Below are 27,896 nucleotides of genomic sequence, written 5' to 3'. Positions count from 1 at the left end.
TGTTCCACTTTGCAGATAATGTGTCTGATGTCCTTTGTCCTCACTTCAAGAACCCCAAATCCTTCTGGTCACACCACAGCTGTTAGATTAGGTAATGCCAGCTGTGGCTCCTTGTGTCACTGTCAAGCAACCTAACGTGCAGCTTCCCAACCATATGAAAAGCGCACTTTGGTGAGTCAGGAAGATGTCTTTGGCATGGTGCCACTTCTTAGATTTCCTCACTCTCCTTTGCCAGTATATGAGCAGGCTGTCAAGAGGACCAGACAAGCAGAAGTCCCTAATACATGTGCCTAATAAGGAATTCTTCTTTTTGAGCACTCACTTGGTGCCAGGCACCACAGTATATGACATCTTACACAAGCCTCACAACAGTCCACTTTACACGTGATAAAAGGGAAGCTCAAAATTCTTACCCAAGTCACTAGCCAGCAGGTGGAAGAACTGGCAATTAAACCTAAGTGTGTATAACTCCCAATGCCTTTGTTTAAAAACAGCACATTAACTGATCTGCTGCCGACTCCTGCCCTCACGCATTTCTCTCTTTTCTAAATCACATAAACACAATCAAATTGTTACTAGTTTATTCACAAACAAGTTGGTATTCACTGATTTTGTTGGAATCTATCTGGACTCTAGAGGAAGTTATTATTCATGTAGTTCACATTCCTTGAGTGGCCAGGAGGCTGGTCACAGAGAAGGGACTCAAGTGTTGCCTGAATGAGTGACATTGGAATGTGTGTGTGTACATATGTATCTATGTGCACCTATATGCATGCTCCATTTATACCACACACTCAGAAGGAAAGGGGATTTACGAAACAGTGCAAGTCTTATCTGATGCCTGAGTTCTCTCACATCTGCTCACTGACTGTGTGGTTGGGACATAGCAAAAGTTGGATAGACAGAAGACTGAATCATTCACAGTCTGAGGGTTGTGTGACAGGGAGAAAGCCTACAATGTCATGGGATTTTTATAGAACAACAAAAGACTTGAGGATCACTGCCCTAACGCTTCAGGGTTTAATTAATGCTTGAATCCACATGCTCCCTAGTGGAATCAGAATAATGTATCCCTGCCCAAGGATGGGATTTAGACAGATGAGTCTTTGCAGACAATAGTCACTAAGAAGTGTAGGTGCCCACTCTCATGCTTAGGCTACATCTTTAGGACTGGTATCTGATGGGCTGTATGGATTTCTGTGGTTCAGTACTTAAACTTTCCAGGGCAACGGATTTTTGGTCTACTTCCCATAATGCCTGAATAGTAAGTCTAGGGTGAGACTTAGGCACTTGATTTCAGACCCTAGAGGTGCTGACCTTCTGGTCCCAGGAACGTATTTTGATAACCACTGCTCTACTGATATTTTGTGTTATTTCTATTGTGTGTTTCCTGCATCCATGCAAGGTCAGACAATAGCATCAGTGGAAACATTTGAGAAAAACTACCTGGTTTAAATCAGCTTCTCTGTGATTCCCAAATCCATGTCTGACCTCCTCCTTGAGCCCTAGATGTGCTCAACTGCCAACCAGATATTGACATTTCACCTGGGCCATAAAACCCTTCAAACAGCATGTCCCACCTGAATTCATTACTGAATTTCTCTTTCTTTTTTGAACTTTCTTCTTGTGATGTCGCTAGTCATACAATTTAGAAAACCTAAAGTCACCATCAACTTTAACCTCCCTTCCTTCACTTAATGGCCATCTAAATTCTAGAATTTAAACTCCTGGATGGCAGGTGCTTGGCCTGTTTTGTTTCCTACTATACCCTCAGCACTCAGAATGATGCCTGGCTGTTAGCCAGGATTCACTAAGTATTGAATGAGTGTGTGAATGAAGAAATTCTCTGAAACCTCTACTATATGCTTTGATTCAAACTTTTATCTCTCACTGCAATAGCCTTCTTCCCATCTTGCCTGTCACCCCAACTCCAAACCACCCTCCCTATTTCTGTTTTGAAAGAACAGAATGAGCAGCATCACCCTGTTTACAAACTTCTGATCAGATGTCCCACCACCATGAGACTGTATTCAAATAAGATATCCTAAACAACTTGTTTGAGAAACCCTACCCTCCAGCCCTTCCTCCCACACCTGTATATAACCAGACCGGCCGGGTTAAACAACACCACTCTTTCTAACAAGATACTCAGTTGCCTTTCATCACCTACAAATTACCTCCTGTGGAGTCCTAGTTGCAATGTCATATCCATTAGTAGTTCCCAAACAGTTCCTAAGTCATACACACAGCCCAAGAGAATGACTGCTCTCACCAATACGATTCACAGCCTGATATATCTCTACCATAACATTTGTATATATTTTATTGTAATCACTTTGCTACAGGAGTTTCTTCACTCTGTTCCAGGAACACAGAGGTGTTTTCCCTGCCTCTTTCACTAGTATCTAACCCAGTGTCTGACATAGACGCCCTGAAAATGTTTGCTGAACTGGCCTCAATTTAATTTAGTTAGCATCAATCAGAGAGTAAGGAGTAAACAAACAGTCCCGGACTTAGTGAGACTAATTCTCTGAAGTCTTCACCGCCAAGGCCAAACTAAAAACTAAAGTAATTACTTGGGTATATAATTCATGAAAGAAGGAGAACATTTGCATTTGAATGATCTAGTGAGGATTTTCTGCTTATTGATGTTTCTGGAATTTTTCAGATAATGGCTTCAATTCTTTGATTCTTTCATGGTATAGAGAGTAGGCCAGAAAGTTAATCTATCAATCACGCTCCCATCTGAAACCAGGCAACTTTCAACCAGTTCTGCTGAACAGAAAACATCCATAGAAAGCAAGCTTTTAGAATGAATGCCATAAGGCAGTAAAGGCCTGTGGTGTTGAGATTCAGCACTCTAAAGAGCTCCTAAAGAATGCCAGGAGGTGTTAAGTTGCTTTCCTGATATTTAAATAACCTTACATCTGGTCCCCATTTATTTATGCCCTTAGAATTCTCAAGGTTGGAAGGAGAGAGTGGGGGCTGTGAGAACTATGTGGAAAATGGTATCTGTCGCACATTACCACGCAGGAGACCTGGGAGCTAAAACCAAACCAGGACTCAGGCCTGGGAGCCAAGAGGAAAATGTGATTCAGGTGGCATGTGTGGCTGTGCGTCTGTCTGTCTGCAGATGTGAGAGCGAGGGGGTTGGCCACCGTGCATCTCCAAAAAGTCCACAACATGACCCTCCCTTTTATTGTGCGTGCACAGGGACACACACACACAGGGACACACACACAGCGTGCGTGCACTGGGACACACACACACAGGGACACACACACACAGCGTGCGTGCACTGGGACACACACACACAGGGACACACACACACAGCGTGCGTGCACTGGGACACACACACACACAGGGACACACACAGCGTGCATGCACTGGTACAAACACACAGCGTGCGTGCACAGGGACACACACAGCGTGCGTGCACAGGGACACACACACACAGGGACACACACACAGCGTGCGTGCACTGGGACACACACACACAGGGACACACACACACAGCGTGCGTGCACTGGGACACACACACACAGGGACACACACACACAGGGACACACACACACAGCGTGCGTGCACTGGGACACACACACACACAGGGACACACACAGCGTGCATGCACTGGTACAAACACACACAGCGTGCGTGCACAGGGACACACACAGCGTGCGTGCACAGGGACACACACACAGGGACACACACACAGCGTGCGTGCACAGGGACACACACAGCGTGCGTGCACAGGGACACACACACACAGGGACACACACACAGCGTGCGTGCACAGGGACACACACACACAGGGACACACACACACACAGGGACACACACACACACAGGGACACACACACAGCGTGCGTGCACTGGGACACACACACACAGGGACACACACACAGCGTGCGTGCACTGGGACACACACACAGCGTGAGTGCACTGGGACACACACACACAGGGACACACACACACACACAGGGACACACACACACAGCGTGCGTGCACTGGGACACACACACACAGGGACACACACACAGCGTGCGTGCACTGGGACACACACACACAGGGACACACACACACACACACAGGGACACACACGCAGCACCTGCTCCGGAAAGCCCCCTCTCGCAGGCCGCCCAAAGGCGCGGCCCTGGCAGCCGAGAGCCGCGGATTTACCGTGGCATTACTTTTAATTAAGTCTGCGGCGCGGCGCGGCGCGGGAGCGCAGGGTGGGCCTTAATCCCCGCCCGCCTGACGTCACCTGGGAACGCGCGCGGCGCCGACCGCGGCGACCTCACCGCGACCCGGCCGCGCCTCCGCCCGCGCGAGGCTTTGCTCGGCGGGAATTAAGGGAAGGAGAAATGTTAGTACACTTTTAATTGGAAACCGGGTTCTTCTTTCAGAGCGGCTTGTTTACTCAGGATTGGGCATTAGAACTCAGGGGAGGCTCTAATTGAAGTGACGGCTTTGGAGATTATGGGGAACATATGGCCCTACCGCCGGGCTCTTTATCTGCATTTTCTCATAAAACGGCCGTCCGTGTGTGTCTCTGCGCCCGGCCTCTCCCATCCTAAAGGGGCTTTGAAAGGCGGGCCGAATGCGCGCGGGGAATGTGGCGTGCAGCTCCTGGTGCTTGACGGCCGCACATCCCCGCGCCCGCCCTGGCTACGTCCGCACCCAGCCAAGCAGCCTTCAGACTGAGGCTGCGAGGGACGGAGGAGTGGACTGGTGACTGCCTGGCACCGGTGCAACTCAAAGTGCTGTGAGCAGCGGCAGGAGGAGGGAGGTTCCCACTGTAGGCCCAGGAAAGGGAAGCCTCCCTGTGCCTGGCTGGAGGCCAAGTGCTGTACTCCAGGGAAATGGGAGCAAAGGTGTCTTGGGACAGGATTACAGCGCCTTCTCCCAACCAACCAGTCAAACATTATCCACACACCTTGGCAGGCTTAGCATCAGTAAACGCACGGTTGGACCTCCTTCCTCACCTCTGCCAGATTCTTACTACATCCATCGCTATCAGATAAAATACTAGTCACACAGTTAAGGGTGCATTTCTGATACACAATAATTTTTATGTAGCAGTGGACATACTTATTAAGATATCATTCACTGTTTTTTGGGACATCTCACAACCCTAAGTATACCTGTTCACTCCAGGGAAAATACTGCCTTCTGCCTTAATTCCAGAATCTCCCCGGCTCAACACCAAACCTCCTCAACTGGGAAGAACAGCTGATTGAAGCACCCCAACTCCATTCCCCTGAGCTCCACGCCTTCTGGGGCTACTGGTTCTTAACCTTGTCTGCACATTTGGCTCACCTCAGGAGCTCTAAAAACTCAAAATCCCAGGCTGCATCCCAGACTAATTAAATTCCTAGGACCCGTGCCACAGGAATCCAACATTTAAAAGAACACATAAGAAGAGTTAAGTCTTGGGAGGTGACTACCTGAAGGGCAACCCATCATCTTATCTATTTGGTCATTAAGGGTCTACATCTATTATTATACAAGCTCCCAAGAGCAGAGCTATCACTCTAACTACATAAGCCTATTACATAGTCTGTGCTCAAAAAATTTGCTCATTAGTCAAACTACATATACTTCTATATGCTTCACATCCCAAAGCTTGATTCAAGTGTTCAGCAAATTCTTGGATGGAATACATTCCACTGCTTTCCTACCCTCGCAGGTTCCTAAGAAGGGATACCTGGACACTTACCTTGAACCCCATCTGGGTCCATGTATTCCACCTAGTCTCAAAATCCTTGGCTTACAACCACCAAAAAAGCCTAAGCATAATTCTGACTTCCAGTATGGAAACATGGATTTGGGCCACTAAGAACTGAAACAGTGTCTGTTTTCCATGCTTAAAAAAAAAAGACATCTTAATTTTATTTTGTGTATACAAATACAGCCTTAAGGATACTAGGATCAGGGAAGTGAGACCCAAGTTCAGGGTAGAAATCTCAGAACACCACCAAATACCAAAGAACTCAGAGGAAGCCATAAGCTGGTTTGCTACCAATCCCCAAAAGGGATCTTTGAGTGTTTCCTTGGTCGTAGACACCAAGGATAGGGAAAGATTACATGTGATTCTTCAGTTTGCTGAGTGAACTATCCATTTTCAGATCCATCTTGAAATCCCTTGGCTGGAAATCTAAAACTTGATGAGCTTGGCTAGAACGTCAGGGCAAGAAAACCAACATCTCCTTTGCACCTCCGCCCTGACCCTTACTACACAATAGTAAGAAAGTCCCTGAGCGTTTATCATAGGTCAGGAAAGTTCTGAGTCATGAGTTAGCTATCTGTCCAAAGACTGCCATCCTAAATTCACCAGTCATACTACAAAGCCCTTCCACCATACCCCAAAAGGACCAAGTGCAAAGGATGATAGAGCTACAGTGTCACAACTACCAATGGAAAAACAAATCCAAGTCCATTCCTCCTGAGAGTGGGACTATGTGTTATGACATGTGGTAGAATACTACAAGACAGCTTGTAGAAGAAGTGAGTTAGAAGTTTTGGAATGTACTAATTTACTGTCAAACTTTTATTTGTTTAATTAATGAGGACTGTGGTTTGCATGGCTGATACCTCTCATCTGGAAAAAAAGAAGCCAATTGTTTTTTGCTGCTACCATCAAGTAAGCCACAGGGGCAGAACCAGACATTTGTTGAGTAATTGTAAAACAAAATAAAACAAAAAATCCAGGCTCCAGAAGCTCATGCCTGTAATCCTAGCTACTCAGGAAGCAGAGATCAGGAGGATCACAGTTCGAAGCCAGCCTGGGCAAATAGTTTGTGAGACCCTATGTCAAAAAACCCTACCGCAAAAATTGGGCTGGTGGAGTGGCTTAAGTGAAGGCCCTGAGTTCAAGGCTGAATACCACAAATAAATAAATAAATAAATAAATAAATAAATAAATAAATAAAACAAAAAACCCCGATAATAGTCCCTTATATGCACTTTTAAAGTGCTTCCACATTCACACACTGTGTTAGTTTTGTATCCTTCCAAGTCTGTGAGAGATACAGTGACAGTGATTAATGATTAAGGAGAAACTAGAAGTTAGAACAGAAGGGGAAGTTGTGATGGGGTTGAAAAGGAGTGCAAACTAAGTTCAAACCACCTGTTCTCATTGGCTTTAATTACATGTGAGAGATTCTTTCACTGGGGTCTCTCAGATAGAGGTCCTACTTGAGTATCTGGAGCACTGCCATGGCCAGCCAGAGAGAGCTGTCACTAACCATGAGAATAAAAGACGAGGCCCAGTTTAATGACTAGGCAACACAGCAAGGTGCTTCATGATGCAGGCTCTAGAGCTAGACGGCCTGGGTTTGAACTCTGGCTCATCCAATTACAAGCTGTTAGTACCTTAGGCACACTACTACCTTTTCCATGTGCATCCTCATCTGTAGAATGGGAATAATCACAACACTGCCTTCCCTCATCAGCTTGCTATGAAGACTGAGCTCCTTAATTCATATAAATTGCTTAAGGTAATGCTTTCTGCAGAGAAAAGGTTGAATAATTGTGAATGTAATCATCACATCATGCAAAAATCATGACAAGGAATTGCTCATTTGACCATGTTTTTCCCTTACAGAGGTTGTAGAGGGGAAATGAATGCATGTAAACGCCATTACAGATTAATATACTATCAATCAAATGCACTCATTTTAAATTATTGTTTTTATTCATTTTCATGAAAATTATTAAGTGTGAACACATTTTCAAAATTAAATTACAGCCAATGAAAAAGAGATAATGTATTGTCTAATCTGTAGACCGCCTGTAACTTTTTAGACATCAAAGATAAACTCTACCCAACTCACAATTACAGCAAGGGCTGACAGCCTCTGTTTCAGTATCAAGTGTCCTGACTTGGTAATTGGTAGACTTAAGTTCTTATTCTGGATTATCCCTGACTCAAGTGTCCTGTGTCTTTATTTCTCCATCTATATTATGAAGACAAAACAAATACACTAGAAGACAAAAGTTCAGTACAGAAAAGAAGTACCAAGCCTCAGACTAAGGGCAACAAATAATTCTGGTAGTGAATTTTATGGCCGTGATACTAACAAGAGACAAAACTGTTGATTTTGAAAACAACCTAAAAAGACTCAGCAATTATAACTGCCTGCTGTCTATCATCCAGAGATCCCAGATTAATAAATCAGAAAATGTCCATGAAGACCTTTGTGTTATCGAGATATAAATATAAATGCTCTTCATGTCTCTTTGATAATAACAGCAACAATAAAAAGAGAAAACAGTTATTACATGCTTACTCTTTGCAGAGCATTGTACTAAAATCTTCAGGGCCAGAGATGATAGCTTTTGTCTTATTCTTAGCACCTGTCACAGTATATATAAATAAAATATACTTATGGACCTGAAATTTCAGGAATATATACCAATTCTAAAACCTGGGCTTAGGTAGGTGTGAAAGTAAATTTCATAGTATGTAAAAGAGCAATGCTAATAGGCCTATTGAGGAATAGAAAAAGTGACTTTGGCCTTGTATGAACAATGCATTCACTAACTGGTAACTGCCAGGTTCAATGTCCTTGCTGGACTCAAAAGACTCATGTTGTCCGAGAGAAGTCTAATCCACTCCAAAAGGAACTCACACAAAGATGTGGGGGCATACCACCAGGTCAGACCAAGAAACACAGAGAGATCCACCACAGGATAATTAGCTGTTGGGAAATACTATGTTTAATAAGGAGCTCAAATCATAACCACTATATGTAGTTTCAGTTTCCTAGTCTATGAAAGAATTCGATAAATCTTTTCTATTCTTGCTTAGAATTCCAATTAAGTTCCAGAGGTGACTGCAAGACTACTTCCTCGTGTTCTTCTGAATTGACTTTCCAGGATGCAGTGCTAGCTAGAATGTTCAGAAACAGAAGAGCGCATCTAAGACACACAGGCCTGTGTTATGAACGCCAGCAAGACAGACAAGCCTTCTGTGTGTACTAACCTGAGATGCCTCAGGTCAGCTATCCAAAAGACAGAATAAGATAGAAGAAGTTATCTTCTATCTGAAACAAAAGAATAAAGAGAGAAGAGTTGTTTGTGAAATGATGGACCTTTGGCAAAATAAACTGATGAGCCACGAGCTGCCCAGAAGTACACCAGCACCCACTACCAGGAGATAATTAAGAATGGTAATGACCATTTATGGGGTACCTGCCAAGTTTCAGGCCTTGATTTGTATTACCTCTTTTCATTCTCACAGCAACTTACACAGGAGGGATTATGACCCTCTCTTTACAGACCAGGAGATAGCGTTCTCAACAGGGAATGTGGCTCACCCAAGATCACACTGTTTGTGAGTGTAGGGGAAGGCTCACACTCAGACCTAACTGTGGATCCCAATCCCTTTGCAATACAATATAGAGAAGGAGACTTCCTCCTGCCTCTCATTTACTTCTTCCTTTAGAGTTCACATTGTAAAATTCGTGACTGTGAACTGACAAAGATAATCCCAAGGAAGAGTCAAGCATTTTCCAGAACTTGTGAGGTAACCACTGCCTCCCAAGTCTAATTTAATGGAAAACAAGAAGAATTCCAAGATAGGTTGAAAGAAGTATTTTTGTAATGCATCATCATCATCATCGTAAATGAGTTGCAGAGCTATAGAAGGAAATTAAGATGATACCGGTGTTGATGAATGTGACTGAGAAGAAGAGAAAGGGATGCATTACACAATGAGAGCAGAAAGAGGAGCATTTGGACTTTCAGAAGCAGCAACATCCCATAGCTCAAGAAAGGACTCACAAACTCCAATGGGTGTAAGGAATCTTCTTTCCAAATTGGGTAGGAAGGAAATCATATTGAAGGTGTGTGCTTCCTTGCCAAGGACCTCAGAGTTTAATATGAACAGGAAAAACTTATTCACAGAAGAAGCACATATTACTGAGTGCTTACTGCATGTCAGGCATGATGCTTGGATAGGTGGATGCAGAACACAAGGAGAGGAGCACCTCAAGCACCACAGTGCAGGCCAGACTCCCCAGTAAACAGAAGCCAGGAGCTGCTCCACTAATCCAAAATATAAACCATCCTTCACAGAAACAGGCCCTCAGGGCACCGACTTCACAATGCAGGTTTCCTCCATGGAAATCTGTGTACCAAAGCAGAACAACATGAAAAAGCCTTACCTCAGCCCAGGAATAAATCCTAGGCATCATCTAAAATCACAGTAGTCTTCAGAAAGGTACATTTTTTAAAATAAAAAAGAAAGAAGAACCCAAATAAGCAAAATATGTACCTGCAGTGAGAGGTGCTAAAAGGAAATAAAATGAAAAAAAAATATTGTTGGGAGGATAGCAAAAAGTGAAATTCTGACTGGACATTCTTCAGTCATCCAAAAATGAAAAAAGAAAGCAATCAAATTTTAAAAATAACCTAAAATTAAGTGTAATATGGTATTCTGGATCAGATCCTGGAATGGATAAAAACGTTAATGGGAAAATCTTGTGAAACTGAATAAAGCTTATAGTTTACAATGCTATACCAATGTTACTTTCTCAGTTTTGATAAATGTACTATAATTGTGTACAATGTTAGCAATAAGGAAAGGTGGATGATGGATACATGAGAACTTCTATTTTGCAACTGTTGTATAAATTTAAATTTTAGTTCAAAACTTAAACATGCTAGTTAAGAAAAGATTTTAAAAATTTCTGCACAGGACACTCAGATAACCTCTTATTTTAAGAGAAAATATGAAGATAAGAAGGGTGGGTAATCAGGAAATGTAACAGGAACTAGGCAGGAGCCATAGTTGCCCTACAGCCAGGCCCCAAATCCCTGCCTCCACTACCAAGTCAAAATAGCTAATGAAACCATGGTTTGTGCCAATATAATATGATGTCCATGACAAGTAATAATAACAGCACTGTGCTATTCAGACCACTATGGAACTTTTTATTCCCTTTTGGGTAAGAAATTATAGTATCTTCACAGATAGAGCAAAACATCTCTTAGAATGGCTATGGAAGAATGGGGAAGAACTAGAAAGGAAAAGGGAAGAGTTAGAGAGTCTCATAGATATCTTAGGGAGGATTTCTGACTTCAACTCAAAGAGCTACCACATATAAGGAAGCACTCTCTGATTTATCTTGTTAGTTCCTGAAAGTGGAGCCAAGACCAAAGTTTGAGGTTATACATGGACCAAGACAGACATTAGGGCTCAATATAACCATCTGACAATCCATTGCAGAATCTGAGGTCAAGAGATCCTGCAATTCTGTGAAATATGTTTGTGGTCTTTGTCCAGTTTCCTGGAAAAAGCTTCTTTTGGAGTTTCCAGAGTGGTAAGAATATCTTTTGTATGGTAGTAAGATGATTGGTGGCTAGGGACCCCTAGACATTTCCAGAATGGAGGCTGGTCACTAGAAAGAACAAGAGAGGATTAGATGGTGGGACTTTCAGCCCCTCCCCCAACCTCAGGGAGAGTAGCTAAAAGTTGAGTTGATTAGGAATGGCCAATGATATGATCAGTCATGCCTGTGTAATAAAGTCTGCCATGACCCCAAGAGGACAGGGTTCAGGTAGCTTCAAGAGAGTTGGAAGATGGCACATCCAAGCCCATTTTCACATACCTTGCCCTGTGTAGCTCTTTATCTGGCTGTTCACTTGTACCATTTAAAATATCCTTGGTGAAATGGCTAAACAATTAACAGTATTCCTTGAGTTCGGTGAGCTGCTCTAGCAAATTAATTGAACCTGAAGGGGGGCCTGGAAACTCCAACTTATAGCCAATTGATCAGAAGTATAAGTGACAACTTCTAACTTGTGGCTGGCATCAAAAGGTGGGATGGGGAGTAGCTTTGTGTGACTAACTAAACCTTTAGTCTGTGAAATCTGACACTATCTCCAGACAGGTAAGTGTTAGAATTGAATGAAGTTAGAGGACTCCTGGTTGGTGTCTGCTGGAGAATTGCTTGTTACCTGGGGAAAACTCCACATACCCAGAGTCAGTCCTGTACTGAGTGGAGAGCAGAGGGCAGGAAAAGCACTTTGGCTCATCCGCCTATATGTCATTGACTCCCCATGGCTGAGATACTCTGATGGGAGTGTGAACTGGATCACCTCTAAGGTGCCTACCAAACTGTGAGAGCCTGCAGTTCTCTGCAGTCTTTCCTGGAGACCCTAGGCATCCGTGTTGCCCAGTGAACCCAAAGGAAATTGTCACCTCTGGCTACAAATTCCATCCATCTTCTCAGGAGGCTTCTTCAAGGGAGGCCACTGACCAAGAGAGACAAGGACAACAGAGGCTTGGTCATCAGATAAGAACATCCTGCATCTGAAGACCCCTGGGGTTGGTGCACTGGTAGCCGTGAACCTGTTACATGCTTCTGTATAAGGTAGATCAGTCAGCATGATAAAACCCTGAACTCTAGAATCCTAGAGTCTTCCACCAACTGTCATTAAAACGTTAAGGGATGAGTAAGTTCACTTCTCAGTCATTCACCACACCATTCTTGGACATAGTTCTACCCTCTGCTGAACCCAAATCTGTCATTTCGCCCTCAGTACTGCAGGCGTAATCCTGAAGTGGCTCTCATATCTCATATGCCTTATTTTTACAGTGCTAAATATACTGAACCTCTTACCTAACTCAGCAAGCGAATTATTCTCCTCAGGGCTATCTGGTTAGTCAGTGATTTCCTAAAATGTTTCATTTAAAATTAGCCCAAATTTCTAAATGTGCTCTGATTAATTTTTAAAAAGACACTATCGCTACATGTTAGGGTCACTAGAACTATTAATTCAGCATGTCTTTGGGGATACTATTGACTTTAGCATCACCTAAAACTCCACATAAAATTTCATCAAACAGGCACCATTTCGTACAATTACAACTGAATTCTGGAGCCTGATGGTTACATTTCATTTGCCAATGTTGTGCTGTTCTGTTAGGTTGTCAAAACCTTTCTGATCAGGGAGAATATCAGCTGTCACACCAAAGATGCCTTGCCTGGTTGTGTCATCTCCCTTCTGTGTCTTCATCAAAGTCACTGATAAAAATGTTAAAGATGACAGGACAGGCAATCATGCACACAAGTATTTATCAAGCAGCTACAATATGTAGTGCACTCAGGACAGAAACCAGAGGAGGAAGTGTATTTGTACTGGGATGGTTACTAAATTTGTTTGCTTTCTGTAAAGCCCTAATATGAGGTGGATGTCTTTCTTTGAAGATTTAATTCCACTCATTAGGTACTTATTGATCATTGGCATCATGCTAAGCTTTGCTAAAGAAACAAAGGAATTAAAAGGCAAAACCCTGTCCCCTGGAAGTTTGTCCTCTCATTAATGAGGCAAGCTTTGGCACACAGAATGCTTCATGATACTAGACAGGCAGCATTTACATAATTGACAAAAGGAGTGGTGCAGGCAATATATCTGATTCTGGTTGAGACTTTTATGTCATTTCATTTAAAGCTGCAAAACAATCAGATTTTTAGATCTGAAAGGGACAACAGGGGTCTCTTTGAAGCACCCTCCCTCCCATCTTACTAATGCAGGTGTCAATACATGTAAGGCCTACTCGTAAGTTTGCTCTTGTTGGTTCTAATAATTAAAATGACATTCCATTCTCCACACTGAGTCAAAAATTGCTTCTTTGTACCTTGTTCCTTGTACTCCACCCCTATACTATTCTGTCATTTATACTGTGGCCCTTTTCCTAGTGTATAGCATACATGCAAAATATATGCTGAATGATACATAAATGAATGAGCTGGAAGGCTCCAGTTTGTCAATATCAGACTCTAAGAGAAATGCTCGGAACTGAACCTGTTGCTGAAAATGTGAACAGAAAAGACTTGTTGCAGTTTCCTTGCTCTGAACATTATAATTCTTTTAATGTTGCTTATATCCAGCTTTTTCTTTTTGTCATTTGGTGGGAGGGCAGCAATACAATGCCTCATTTTGAGTTAAATTAAAATCTATAAACCTTTGAAACAGGGCCAAATAACTAACTTGGTGAGCAAATCCCACCTGATTATACATGAAGAAAAGCTAGACTACAGCATTTATTTCCACGTGAAAAAGAACAGTGAGTCCCTCTGTGTGTGTGGCTGTCTTTCTAAGGTCATGCTGGCATTCTGACCACCATAGCACCAGAGCCCTTTAGAAATTTGAAGATTTTGCATTATTCTGCATTGGAGTGTGCAGTGGTGAACACAGCAATACACCTGTAGGGAACCATAGGATGAAAGACCTTTATACCAAATAGAGACCAGGATGCTCTATTTAGAATGGGCCTGTTACCCCAGGATATGTTTAATATATTAGTGCTAGTGTTCCTGACAAGGAGAAATTTATTTCATATTAAAACAAATTCAGAAAAACCTAAGACCACCAAGGAGTTGTCAGTGTCCACTACTTAAGGATGCAAGCAAGGTCAGGCAAGAGCAATCAACTGGGAAGTCAAGGAGGTGAACTGCACTGCAGTGAAGACATTGGCCTAGCCAGCATCTATCAAGCACCAGTGTTAGCTGAACACCAGGCTTTCTGTGTGCATTATCTTGTTTATTCCCCAACAAAAAGCCTACTAAGCATGTATGACTGTCACCTTTTTACAGTTGAGAAAATGGAGCCTTAGAGTCAGAAACTTTACCAAAGTCTCAGCCAGAGCAAGGCTCCCCACCTGTCTTGTCTTCAAACCTCTGGCACTTAGGTACCAGACACAATGCTAGTGTTTCATGAGCCTATTCATTCTGTAACAAAGAGTTTGTCTAGCACCTCAGAGTCCAGGTCTGTGATTGTCCTGGGGATATAGAAGTAAATAAGGTACATACTATCCCTCATGGAGCTTAGTACTTTGGCAAGAATGCAAATAGCCAAAATGAACTAGGTTAGATGTCTCAGTAGAAGTTGAGAGTAAACTCATCCAGCATAATGACTAAAAATCTTCCTTGGTCCAGTGGACTGTTGAGGGAAGTATAAAGAATGTGCTAGCAAGCTGGGCATGGTAGCTCATGCCTGTAATCTCAGGTACTCAGGAGGCAGAGATCGAGAGAATTGTAGTTCAAAGACACCAGGGCAAAAAGTTGGCAAGACCCCATTGGAACAAACAGATAGGGGCAATGGTGTGTTCCTATTATCCCAGTTATGTGTGAAGCTGCAGAGAGAAGGATCACTACTCAATGCTGGCCCTGAGCAAAAACATGGGACATTATATGGAAAAATAACTTTAAAAAACCAGGTGTGGCTCAAGTGCAAGGCTCTGAGTTCAAATACCAGTACCACCCTCTGAAAAAAAAAAAAGGAAAAAAAGGAAGGGAAGAAAGAAAAAACAAGGACACCCCAGCAAGATGAAAGAGTTAGGAAGCAGGACCAAGACTGAAAAGACCGTACGACATGGCAGAGAATGAGAGACACTGACAGGAGCTGGAGTCCAGTGAAGTTGGAGCACAGAGTGGAAGAATGGCTGGGGATCCCAGAGAGGTCCCATTTCTGCAGAGATGGGCAAAGTGGAGTTACAGAGAGCTGGTAACATGATGGGGTTGGAATTATGCTGGAACTGCAATAGCCAGAAGTAACAAAGTCACATGAACATCACCTCACTGGCGCTCACAGATTCTTGGGAGAAGATAAACACTGCCCTGTGGGACTGACACCCTGGAAAGACATTCCACGCTTAATTTAGACATAATGTCATTTCTTTGGTCCCATAAAACCTGCTCTGTAAAATCTCTGAACCTCTTCATCTCCTCTTTCTCCTCCCCTGAAGTCAGCATGGGGTGAGGGCTGGGTGTGTGAAGAGGAAGTAGAACGAATACATTTTAGTTCTTTCTTTATGTGACCCACCAAGCCAGGAGCAGATTCCAGCTTTCCAGCTTTCCCACTGGGCAGATGAAGAAACAAAGGCTTAAAGCAATTCAGTGATGATCATATACACGTTATGTAAAGTAACATATGCAAGCCTAACCAGGCTTTGTACTGCATGGAGCGTATTTTCCTACCTGTAACTTTGGGTTTGACCTTATAGTCTACATTGGCTAGTGGGATATTAGCAGACAAGATATGAACAGAGGCTTGGAGAGTGCTTGTGTGGTTGGGCATGCCTCATTGCACTTTGTCATTGCCAGGAGATCATGCCCTATAGCTACTGTTCCTTTAATCTGGACCCCAAAATAAATAACAAAGAAGAGACCTGAACTTGATCTAAGCCTGGAGCTAAAGTCAGCTGAGGTCAGCAGGCTCCAGCTAACTTGGAGTACTCCAGCCTACAGCAAAATCATTCTAGTCAAGCCAGAGACTTGTGAATATATTAATGGGTGTTTATGGTTGTTATTTGGGGCAATTTGTTACACAGCATCATCATGGAAATAACTGACTGATAACAGATGACTCTATGCTTGAAAAAAAAAGTTCATGAAATACCCAGAACTACCTGTTAGGCTGCCTAGTTGGCCCTCTAGGGAGGAAGCAATGCAGACAGCCACCCCACTCTGCTGTACCATCCCACTGCAGCCCTGCCTGTCACATGGCACTCACCTGAGTCTGAGGCTGCTGGGCTCACCAGGCTGAGCAGCTCTCGCTCCTTCTCATAGTCCCCTTTGCAGAGCAGCTGCCCCTCCTTCAGGACAAACTCATCACCCTTCTGAAGCTGTCGCTCACAGACGCAGCAGCAGAAGCAGCTCAGGTGATAAACGCTCTTCTGGGCCCGCATAACAAACTCGTTGGGTGCGATGGCCTCAAAGCAGCCCCCACATTTGACAGCAAACAGTCTGGCAGGAGGAGAGAAAGGCAGGACAGGCACTGTGAGTTCACTCAGGCTTGGGCCTGGGTCTCCCTTCAGGTCAACAGCAAAAGGACCTTCAAGACCTGGAACAAGGATGCTTGGACTGAATTGACTTTAAATCCAGATTATTGGGTCTCTTCCTATTCACCCTCCATCAATAACAATTCAGGGTGGTCTGTGAAAGACCTAAAATTTAAAGATTTTTTTTTCTCTTTTAAATTTTCAGATGATGTCATAATTGCATTTATAAAAACTTAGGCATGAGCACTGAGATAATAAAGCCTAAAATAGCTCTGAGATTCTTTCATTATAGCATTCATTTTACTATTTCCAAAAGAAAAAGTTGTCTTCTTTTTAAAGTAATAGCACAACAGTGAGGAGTACTCTCTCAAAAACATTCTCTCTGACTTCACATGCCAGAGAAGTTGATAGATGTGGCAGGTTAGATGGTGTGAGGGAGAGAAGGGATAGAATAGTCACAGTGGGCACATAAAATTGCACACTGCTCCCCTCTTTACAGATAAGAGCTAACTCAAAATATATTCAGGGAGCTGATGCCAGCTTGTTCTAATAAGACCTATTTTTGCAATAGCTAAGAAATATGAATAACTGAAGAGCATTTTCCTATAGATAGGACAACTACCATGATGGCCTAAGTGTGGCCAATCCCATCTCAAAAGCTCACTCACAAATTCATTCCATCACTTATTATTCTTTTCATTCTTTCTTTGATTTATACAAAAGCATTCACTGTGCACCTCACAGCACACCAGGAAGGGGAGGAAAAGAAACTGCCACCTTAACAGTATTTCCACACAGAATCAAGTATATGTTGAGTGTCTGCTCTGTGTCAGGCATTGTAACAAGCAGAGAAGGATGCAAGACAAATTCATCCCCACTCCACAGACCTCAAATGCTTGTGCAAGAACAGTAAACAAAAAAATAAATGAATAAATAATATCTACCCTTAGGGATTTGTCTTTAAGAAACAGACTAAAAGCATAATAATACAAAGCAATGTCCCACGGATATAAAATAGAATGATATAAAGCTACAGCATATATAAGGAATTGTGATTTTTAATCACTTCCCAACCATAAAATTGTACTAGCTTGACTCCAAACATACTTACTTACACAGTGTGCTTACCTTGGAAGCTTGCTGGTAAAGGGGATGAGTTTTAGGGTGAAGTGAAGACGAAGCTAAGAAGGAGTTTCCAAGGAGGCCTGTCACACAGACTGGCACAAGAGGGAGACCATTCAAACTCTTTGATTGAAGGAAGCAAAAGCTTGGAGAAGGGAATGAAATCACCTCCCATGATTCTAACAGCCACCATGAACAGCCTCCCAGGACAGGTGCCAGTCTGCAGGAGTGGAAATGCATGTACTGTCTGACTTTTAACACATGCTTGGAGCTACTACACTCATTCTCTCTGCCCTTGGTCATTAGAAGCACCACAGAAATACTTATCCTGATACCCCTCTTGTGTGCCGCTCAACCTCAGACAAGGCGTAAAGTTGGGGGAGAGTTCAAATGGTTGGTATGTTGCTTTCACCACTAGCAAGCTATCCTGGGGCCTATAAGCCAGAACTCCAGCTACAGCACCCTCCCTCCTGCCCTCCCCCTGTCTCCAGCTGTCCTGTGTGGTTTTCCTGTGAACCTCTGAGCACACCAGTCCTTCAAATCTTTGCCTTTATTCCCTCCCTCCTTGCTACACACCATGCATTGGGCAGAAAATCTAAGCTCATCACTGGGTCCCAAGTCCCTAGTCACTGTTTGCCAACCTGAGCAAACTAATAAAGGCTTTTCCAGGAGCTGGTCAAAGGCCCTTTGTCCCAAGCCCTGCTTCTCCTCCCCTTCCCCCAGAATGGACTGTTAAACAGACTCAAGGCAAATGCTCTCAGGGAGTCAACAAGCACTTGAGAATCAGCAACAGCAGGTGGTAGCATCTGTGCTTGTCTAACTTCTACCCTGTTAATCTCCTCCTCTTTTCCTTCCCCTTTTAATTTCATCCCCCACTCCAGAAATTTCCCCCAAGTTGGATGAAGGGAGGATTGGAGTGAGCTCAACAAAGAAAGCCCACCATATTGACTCAGAAAGTGGTGGGAGTTGCCTGAGCTCAAATCCTGAAGTGGTCATGGTCACTGGGGATTATAGACTGGAAGAGAGGGGCAGTCTTGTTTTTCTCCATTCTCTCCCTCAGTTCTCCTTCTCTAAGTCCAAACCAGGTCAACCTCACCTTACTACCTTGGCTCATGTAACCCCATTCAATTCAAGGAGAAAAAGAGCATCAGTCTACCACCTGGATGCCAGATGTGTACACAGCTGTACTGGTACCACTGTGGACCCAGCTGCTGACTGCACACCTCCCACAAGTTGTTTTCTCTAAGGCTTAGACAAGCAGAGAGAAAGATTTGTTCAAAAGTCCAGGTCATAATTAAAACACAGCTTGTCTCTTCCTAATGCTCTGAATGTGTCCCCCATGGTTACTTCCCCCTCTGAATGCTAATGAGACCTCACTCTGAGTTCAGAGCCCGGCAGATTGTTGTGCCCAGGAAAGCTAGGCAAGGATTCCAGAATTGTCAGCTCATCTAAGCAGACATAACAACACCCAACTTTTCTCACCATCATAAATTCTTCTACCTCTGGATGCTCTTTGGATGATCCACTACCTCTTCTTTGTATCTCATTCCTTCATCTGTGAAATGGGAATCATGGCATCTACTTCATGGAAAAGCATCCAGAGACTAAGCACTCAGCACTGTCCTTCCTCTACTGATCACCTTCTGTGGGGAAAGCGTTGACAAATAAGGCCACCCCTGTCCTTATAGGCCACATTCTCCAGCAGGTTCTAAATGAACAACTGCAGTAGGATGTATTTGAAACATGTACAGAGAAATACCTGGGACGCACACAAAGGAAAGACCCATCCTCTTGGCTTAGGTGAGTTGTCACAGAATCTTTTGTCTTCTCTTCCTTTCCTCTCTCTCCCCTATTCCTGCTCTCTTTTCCACATGGTGTGCCAGGCAGGGAAGAAGAAGCTGGCTGAAATTCCACTCTGTGCCCTGATTGTACTTCTTGTAGAGCCACAATCTCAGATGCACAGCTGTTAGTCTTGGTGAAACAGCTTGGGTTCACAGGCCCTACCACGTCCAAACAGTGTGACTCAGAGCACATCACTCATCATTCATCACCTTTAGCACATTCCTTAGACCAAGCCATGGGCCTCACAACCTTTCGCCACCATAGGCCAAGATCACACAAATGGAACTATATTTCTTATAACTGACCTTACCACCATGCCCTGTGCTAGGTGTCACAAGGGAAAAGCAAAGAAGAAAAGGACAAATGACCTGATTCAGGTATAAAGCATAGGACTTGGAATGGGAAGACCTGGGCTCAAAGGTTCTACCTTTACCAAGGGGCCTCAGAAAAGCCACTTATTGGGCCTTGGGTTTCTTATCTTCTATTTCTTAGTTGAAAAGTACTGCCCAAGTCCAGGATTGTGCCAAGAACTTAGAGGATGGGGAGGAGTGGATCTCTATTCCCTTACTCTCCACTTTCAACCAGAGCAGCCTAAATTGCCTACAACTAAATCCAGGACTTCAGACAGTGTTTCAATTGGACACTGTCATGCTACGGTAATTCTCCAAACAAAAATTTTTCCAGCACCATATCATTCACTATATGTAAATATAAAACAGTCACAATTTAGAGAGATGATGCATACAGACAGATAGTCGCACACACAGGTATGCTTGATTATACACACACGCGCAATTCACAGAAAAAATATCTTCTGGAAACTAGTATTTTGCTCCTAAAACATGTTTGCAACCTGCCGTGATAAATAACTTCTTAATCCACTCCCATTTTGTTTTGTGTTGGGAAGTCATGTAGCTAAAGAGACCAGGTCTCAAAGGCAGAGAGGATGCTTCACACCTGAGCACTACCAGGGTACCTGTTACTCTAGGTAAGTTAGCAGCAGTGAGACACAGGACCTGGGAAGCAACGGTAATGCTCCAGCAGTGCAGGAATTAACAGTAACCGCACGATGACAGCCAAGACAGCAGATGGCACCTGGATGTTGGTGCCTGTTGTCTGATCTTCGGAAAACCATTCCACCATTCTGAACTCACTGGGGTCCTCACAGTTAGAACACAGTTTAGTGTTACTGAGAAAGAAAAGAAGTTCACGCAGGACTAGAAAAAGGGATTTTAATCTTTATAGATTGCCACTCAGTGTCAAGGACTTTGCTATTTCTTCTATTTATTATTACACTAAATCACAGATTTAATCCCACTCCTCTCTATTGCTGTCCTCATAGGAGAATACAGAGTAGAAGGGTCAAGAAGTTGAGATGGCAGCCTTGGTTGATGGAAGGGTTCTTGGAAGTCCCTGGGCCTAACTAAAGGACCTGAGGCTCTGCTGCCCACATGTAGGTATGTGAAAGGCAGGAATTTAAAACAATGTTAGTCCATTTAAGCTACTCAGTTCATGGACCGCAAGAACCTAAAGGAATCTTGAAAGAGTTCTCTCTTGTATGAATCAGGCTTAGGAGCAAATAGTGTGAAGACCTTCCTTGACCCAACACCACCATGAGAGATTCTACTCTGACTCCAGAGACAATGGGAAATTATATCATTCTTGCTGGAACCACATCCACTGGGTAGCCATTTTAAAAAAAAAATAGGCAGAAATGGAAGCCAATGCAGAGGGAACTCATCCAGAGAGAGACTGAGTTGTAGCACAAGGAGGCAATAAGGTTGAATCAAATAAACCTAAGTCCCAATCCCTATTCTACCACTTAGCTATGTGACTTTGATCAGGCTATGACTTAGTTTACTTATTAATAAAATGGGAAAAATGAAAGGACTTACTTCATAAAGTCTCAGAGAAAGCTGAACTAATGTAGCATAGTTCTTGACACATGGTAAATCCTTAGTAAAGGGGGAATATTTCAATGGTGATGATGATGATGGAGCAAAAAAGAGCTTAAAATGAAATATGAGAGAAAACTGGCCTCAAAAAAGCTGATAGACCATAATGACAAGGGCTGAGAGAATTAAAGAAAGGAGCATGAGAAGAGAAGGGGTGGAGCTAGTAGTTCAGGACTAAGGCTATGAACAATGCACAAATGTCAAAAAGTTAGCTTTTTGGTGAGGTGGCTGTAGACTTAGAGGACAGGCCTGGCAGTATAAAGGAACCAAGAAGACCTGCAAGGTCTGAGGACTCACCTGCTATGATGGGCTCAGAGTAGGGTTTGCATGTAGCCTGTTACACAGGATTTACCTAACTGTGATGGTTAATTTTAGGCATCATTTTGACTGAATTAAGGGATGCCCAGATAGCCAGTAAAGCATTATTTCTGGAAATCTCTGCATTTCTAAAAGAAAATGGAATTTGAACCAGTTAACTGAGTAAAGAACAATCATCTTTATCTAATATGGATAGGCACCATCCAACTTCTCAGTCTTCAGACTCAAGGGCTTGCACCAGTACCCCTCCTGATTCTCAGAACTTCAGCCGTGGACTGAAAGTTACATCATCAACTTCCCTGGTGCTCTAGCCTGCAGATGGCATAACAGGGAACTTCTTGGTCTCTATAATCACATTATCCACTCCTAATGTACCTCCTCCCATATATCTCTATCCTATTTGTTTTGTTCCTCTGGATAACCTCAACCAACACACCCAGTCAACAGTTCTAGCATGATTGGCTAAAATGCCTTCTTGTTCTATATATCAAAGGGAAAACCAGGAGGCAAACAGGGGCTTAATTTTCTTCTCAGTATCAATACATCTAATGTTTTCACTCATGAATTTCCTGGGCTTCCTGCAATCTCCCTTATCTCCTGCCCCATCTTCCACTAGACACACCAGACACTGGACACCTGTGATCCCCACATCTGCTCTCCAGATGGATGACAAAACTTCCCACATGCAGGAATATGACAAATCATTGCAACCTCATGCAAATGCAGGGCTATCCCAGGGCAAAGGCTTCCAGATCCATGAGAACTGACCAAAAATATAAAGGGATCCCCCATTACATGCTGAGTTCCTGACTCAGGACTACATTGGAAAGACCAAGATCTTCATTAATCTTCACCCAGAGTCCTACAGTCCTTAAGGTGAGATTCTCAAAGTCTTCATACCATAGGTGAACAGGTAGAAAGAAGGGGAGGGGGATGAAATAAACACACAAACGACCTTGATACCAATTTGGGCCCACTGTGATGTACTGTTTTGCCACCCCTCCCAAAAAAAAAAAGAAATCAGAGCTATGTCTAGCTTTGAGCAGTAAATACTACAGATCATTATACCTTTCCACAAATGCCACCAGGATCGGCTATATGAACTTTTTGATTTAGAAGGAGGAGAGGGTCCTGAGCAGCTCTTTAGCAAGTTGAGTCTGTGCTCAGTTTCCACCCTATCCACCAGGGGGCAGCACAGCAGCATTCATTAAGTGCCATGTTGACTTGGTAACTGAGGTCATCCAGGCAGAGACAAGGATTGGCCATAAGCCAAAACTGTCTGCTGGAAAATCTGCTGCTGGGAGTCTGGGAGACCATGTGGCTAAACTGAAGGAGAGATGGTGAGAGAAGAGTATTCAAAAGTATTGGGAACCAAAAGCGTGGCTTGTGGCCTTAGAAGTAGTGACACAAGCAACCTTGTCAGCTGGCTCAAGGTCTCTCTCTCCTTGAGGCTGAGCCAACACCATCACAATAAGCAACCAAGCACGTGGTCCTGGGGCGGTGGGAAAGTCTGCAGGGACAATAGAAGTGGCAGGATCTTCTATAGGAGACAGTCTCAAGACGGCAGTGATGAAAAAAATGGAAAACAATAAGTGACTAGCAGAGCCAATGAGAGTCTCTTGTCTCACTACAGCTCCTGGGGAGTTGCTTGGAGAACCATACAATGGGATGAACAAGTGAGAGAGAAGACTGTTGAGTGTGATGTCTTTCCCCCCAGAGGCTCTATGAGGCTGGCCTCTCCAAGAAGTGCAGGTTAACACTGCCACAGGGCTCTTCGTCTATCACAAAGGTTACTAGCAATGGGTGGTTTTCCCTTGAAATGGTATACTCCATCCTTTTCTTGTGACTGCTCCAGTCAGCAAAACATAGTGCAAACGCATGGCTTTAGAAATCTCATAAAACCTGGGTTCAAATCCTGGTCCTGCCTCTATGAACTTGACAAGTTACAGACTCTCTTGGAGTCTCTGCTTCTTTATCTATACAATGAGGTCATAACTATCTTATGAGATACTTTAGAGATTAAATAAGATAAAGTATTCAAAATATGTAACACATACTAGTTGCTCTCCATAAGTGGTAGCCCTAAGTTCCCTTTACTGAATTCAATTTAATGTATCTGCCCGTGTAAATATTTATGTAAGATAATATATTTCAAGATGGTCAACTGAGCCAAAAATAGAACTTTATATGCTATCTCAAAGCTCTGTTCCTCATTGTTGTAACAAATTAAATCAAACTTCGGTAGGACTTTCATGTCATTGGAGAAGAGACCAAGAAACAAATATGAAAGACCAAACACTTGAGAGAAAATAGGGTGAATCTCATTCAGGCAACTATGGCCATGGTCTGCTCTAGCCCACGGCAAATATTGATACTAGTGACCCATTGTTGAGTGGCACCCACGTTCATTGCCTAAAACCAGCATATGTTCAGGAAGTCAGCAGCTCCATGGTTCACCAGACAGAGCCAACAGTTACTATTTGGTTAATGCTGACATTATCTGGCAAAAAACTGGAACAGACCCTTTCTCCGAATCATTTCAGTTCTCAGATGACTTCTTACCAAGGCTGCTGACTACAGACCTGCATTGAGACATCCATGTTCCTATCTTGCTCCCCTACCTATCTAAGCCACCAGAAATCAGTCAGTCTCTTCCTTCATTTTACAAATGGAAAGAAACTAAGGCCCAGTAAGCAGCAATGACCTAGACTATAAGGAAAGCTAAGATAATTGAAAGAACCATCCAGAGTTAGACAATCAGTCAATGATCAAGAAACACAAGAGGCTATAGCATAGTCCAGATAGGGACAGAAATGTATCCCTCAGGCTTTTAAGGGAGTGGATATGTCTGAGAAGCTGAATAAGTGACCAGAGGGTAGGTAGGACAATGATTCTTTCCTTCTTAGAATCTTTCTTTTTCCTCCCTCTTTCCTTCCTTGAAAAAAAAAAAAATCTAAAACTCTGCCTACCAATCAGGCCGTAGAGTAAAAGACTGCAGTAAAAGGGTGGATTCCAGTAAGTCAAGCTAAGGTGGCACAACTTACAGACTTTCCGTATTGCCACACAAACATGCAAAATGGCAAGAAATATAAAGCAGACATTCAGAAAATACATGTTTTCTTTTTAGGGAGCTAAAGGTTTGGTTTCCTTTGAAAATGCTAGCTTTCCTTTCCTCTTATCCTCATTAACCTCCTGGGATACTCTTAACATACACAGAAAACAACAGAGCAGGGGAAGGAGATATTTTTAGCTGATATTCTGGGCACAGATTCCTATTGCTCCACAATTTTTGGCTTAGCTGCATGGCATGTGGCCAAAACAATGTATATTCTTACAAAGAATGTATGTGGGCTCTGTGTGTGTGTGTGTGTGTGTGTGTGTGTGCGTGTGCGTGTGTGTGTGTGTGTGTGTGTGTGTGACATAGGAGGGACAAAGATATTATTGATGATGTTTTGATGGGAAAGACTGTGATCCCAGCAGGGGGCAACACTGAGCTCTCCATGAGTCCTATTTGCTTTGGTCACCATCACTCTTCATTCATGATTATTATTGTGTTGTACGTCTCAAAGAAAAAAAAACAGCTATATTTTCACATCCCAAGGCCCCTCACAGAATCAGCTGATACCAAGAGCACTGTACTAGGAACTAGATCCATGCAGAAGACCAACAAGTACAGTCCTAAGTTATTTGTGCACTGCAGAGGAAAAGGCATATCCAAAACCTTGCCAGATACTACTACCTTCTTCCTCCTCCTCCCATTCTCAAGGAATGGAAACCACCTCAAAAAAGGAAAATGCCCACTGATGATCTAATTAAAATATCCCACCAACGCCAGGAAAGCTGTAGAGAGCTGCCAAGAATCTTTCTCTTTCCATGTGGAAAGCATCCCTGTGTTATTTGAATTTCTAGAATGCCTTTTGCTCAAGGCCCTCAAAGCAGGTGCAAGCTCACAGATCATCTCTGCCCTACAGAGGTCAGATTCTGCTACCTGATTCTGTTATCATCATACAGTGGACAAAGGCAACACCACAGCAGGGTACCCTGTTTCATTTGAACTCCCCAATCCCACAGTGGTGGAGCCAGCACACAGAAGCCACAGGTCAAGCCTCATTCCTGTGAGATTGTGTCACCTTCCTTTCCAGTTGGACTTCAGGTATCTTGAGAGCTCCATAAGGTCAAGTCTGGCCTTATGCAAGTAAACAGTCCTTGTTTCTTAATGTTTTCATTTTACTCTTCAGTCTTTTTACCCTTGTTATTCTTCAACTCTCCCCCCAGACCAATTAAAAACTAGAAAGTGCCACACCTGTTAGGGTGGCTTCTATCAAAAAGATAGAAAATAACAAGAATGTGAAGAAACTGAAACCCTTGTGCACTGTTAGTGGGAATGTAAAACTGTACAGCCACTATGGAATACTGTATGGAGCCTCTTCAAAAAATAAAAACAAAATTTCCATACCATCCAGCAATTTACTTCTGGACACATACCCAAAAGAACTGGAAGTGGGAGCTCAGAGATGTTTATACATTCGTGGTCTTGGCACCATTATTTGCAAGAGACAAAAAGGTGAAAGCAGATTGACTGCCCATTAAGAGGTAAATAGATAAATGAAATGCAGTCTATACATACAATGGAATATTATTCAACCTTAAAAAGAAAGGAAATACAATGAATTTATCTTAATAAAAAAATAATGAAAAAGCAAGGAAATTTTGGCACATGCTGAAATAGGATGAGAACATTATGCTAAATGAAATAAGCCAGTCTCAAAAGTTAAATATTATCTGATTCCATTGACATGAGCTCTCTAGAGAATAAAATTCATAGACAATAGTAGAAGGGCAGCAAGAAAAAAAAATAAGAAGAAGGACAAAGAGGAAGGAAGAAGAAGGAGGAAGGGGAGAGGAAAAGCAAAAATGATGAGAAAAAAAAGAAAGTATACAGGCTGTTGTCAGGGGCTAGAAGAAGGAGGGAATGGAATGATATTGTTTAATAGGCACAGAGTTTCAGTTCTGCACCCTGAAAAGACTTCTGCAGATGGACAGGGATAGTAAGTATGTGTGAACATACTTACTGCCACTGAGCTGTGAAAATGGTCAATTTTATGTGTAGTTTTCAAACGCAAAATTTATAAAACTTGGAAGACACAATGATGTATTTGTATTCTACCTTCTGAATCAAAATCTGGGAATTGCATTCCCAGTTGAAAATCACATCTGCCAGGCCTCCCTTGCAGCTAGGAGTGTCCATGTAAGGTAGTACATGGGGCTTACTGGGTGGGACTGAGGGAAAGGGAAATTCTGAAGAAACTGCTGTTTCTTGATAAAATGAGACAGACTCAGCTGAGGCATTTGTTTTTCCCTTCACTGTGTCTCCTTCTTTTGCCTGGAATTAAATGAAATACCCAGAGATGACAGAGCCATCTTGGCACCAAGAGGAAGACAGCTACCTGTTAAGAATGCAAAGCAAGAAAAGAAAAGCTGAACCTTGAAAAGTTTCTTGAACAACTGTACCAACCCTGAATGTCCTACTTCTTGAGTTCTTTTAAGTGATAAAAACAAGTTCTCTTTTGTGTGTGAGAGACTGGGGTTTGAACTCAGGGCTTCATGCTTGCAAAGCAAACACTCTACCACTTGAACCACACCTCCAGTCCATTTTGTTCTGGTTACTTTGGGGAAGGAAGTCTTGAGAACTAGTTGCTCAGGCTGACCTTGAACCATGATCCTCCCAATCTCAGCCTCACCAGTAGCTAGGATTATAGGTATGAGCCACCAGTGCCTGGCTAAGTTCTCTTTTTAATTATCCCAAGTTCTTAATTATGCTCCAAGCTCTTAATGCTGGCTTGCTCAGGAGACCTCCCCTTGTCATT

General features: G+C 43.0%; 1 protein-coding gene across 1 annotated transcript in view; it reads right to left on the bottom strand.

Moving 5' to 3' along the window:
• Lmx1a (LIM homeobox transcription factor 1 alpha) overlaps positions 1-27,896 on the bottom strand; it is a 147,964-nt gene that overhangs the window by 30,607 nt on the left and 89,461 nt on the right. Inside the window, exon 3 of the mRNA XM_020175011.2 lies at positions 16,525-16,757. Coding sequence (XP_020030600.1) covers positions 16,525-16,757 — 233 coding nt within the window. The remainder of the gene's footprint in view (positions 1-16,524; positions 16,758-27,896) is intronic.

Source organism: Castor canadensis, chromosome 11 (assembly GCF_047511655.1).
Source record: "Castor canadensis chromosome 11, mCasCan1.hap1v2, whole genome shotgun sequence".
Taxonomy (NCBI): Eukaryota; Metazoa; Chordata; class Mammalia; order Rodentia; family Castoridae; genus Castor; species Castor canadensis.
This window is presented reverse-complemented; position numbering and strand designations above follow the sequence as displayed.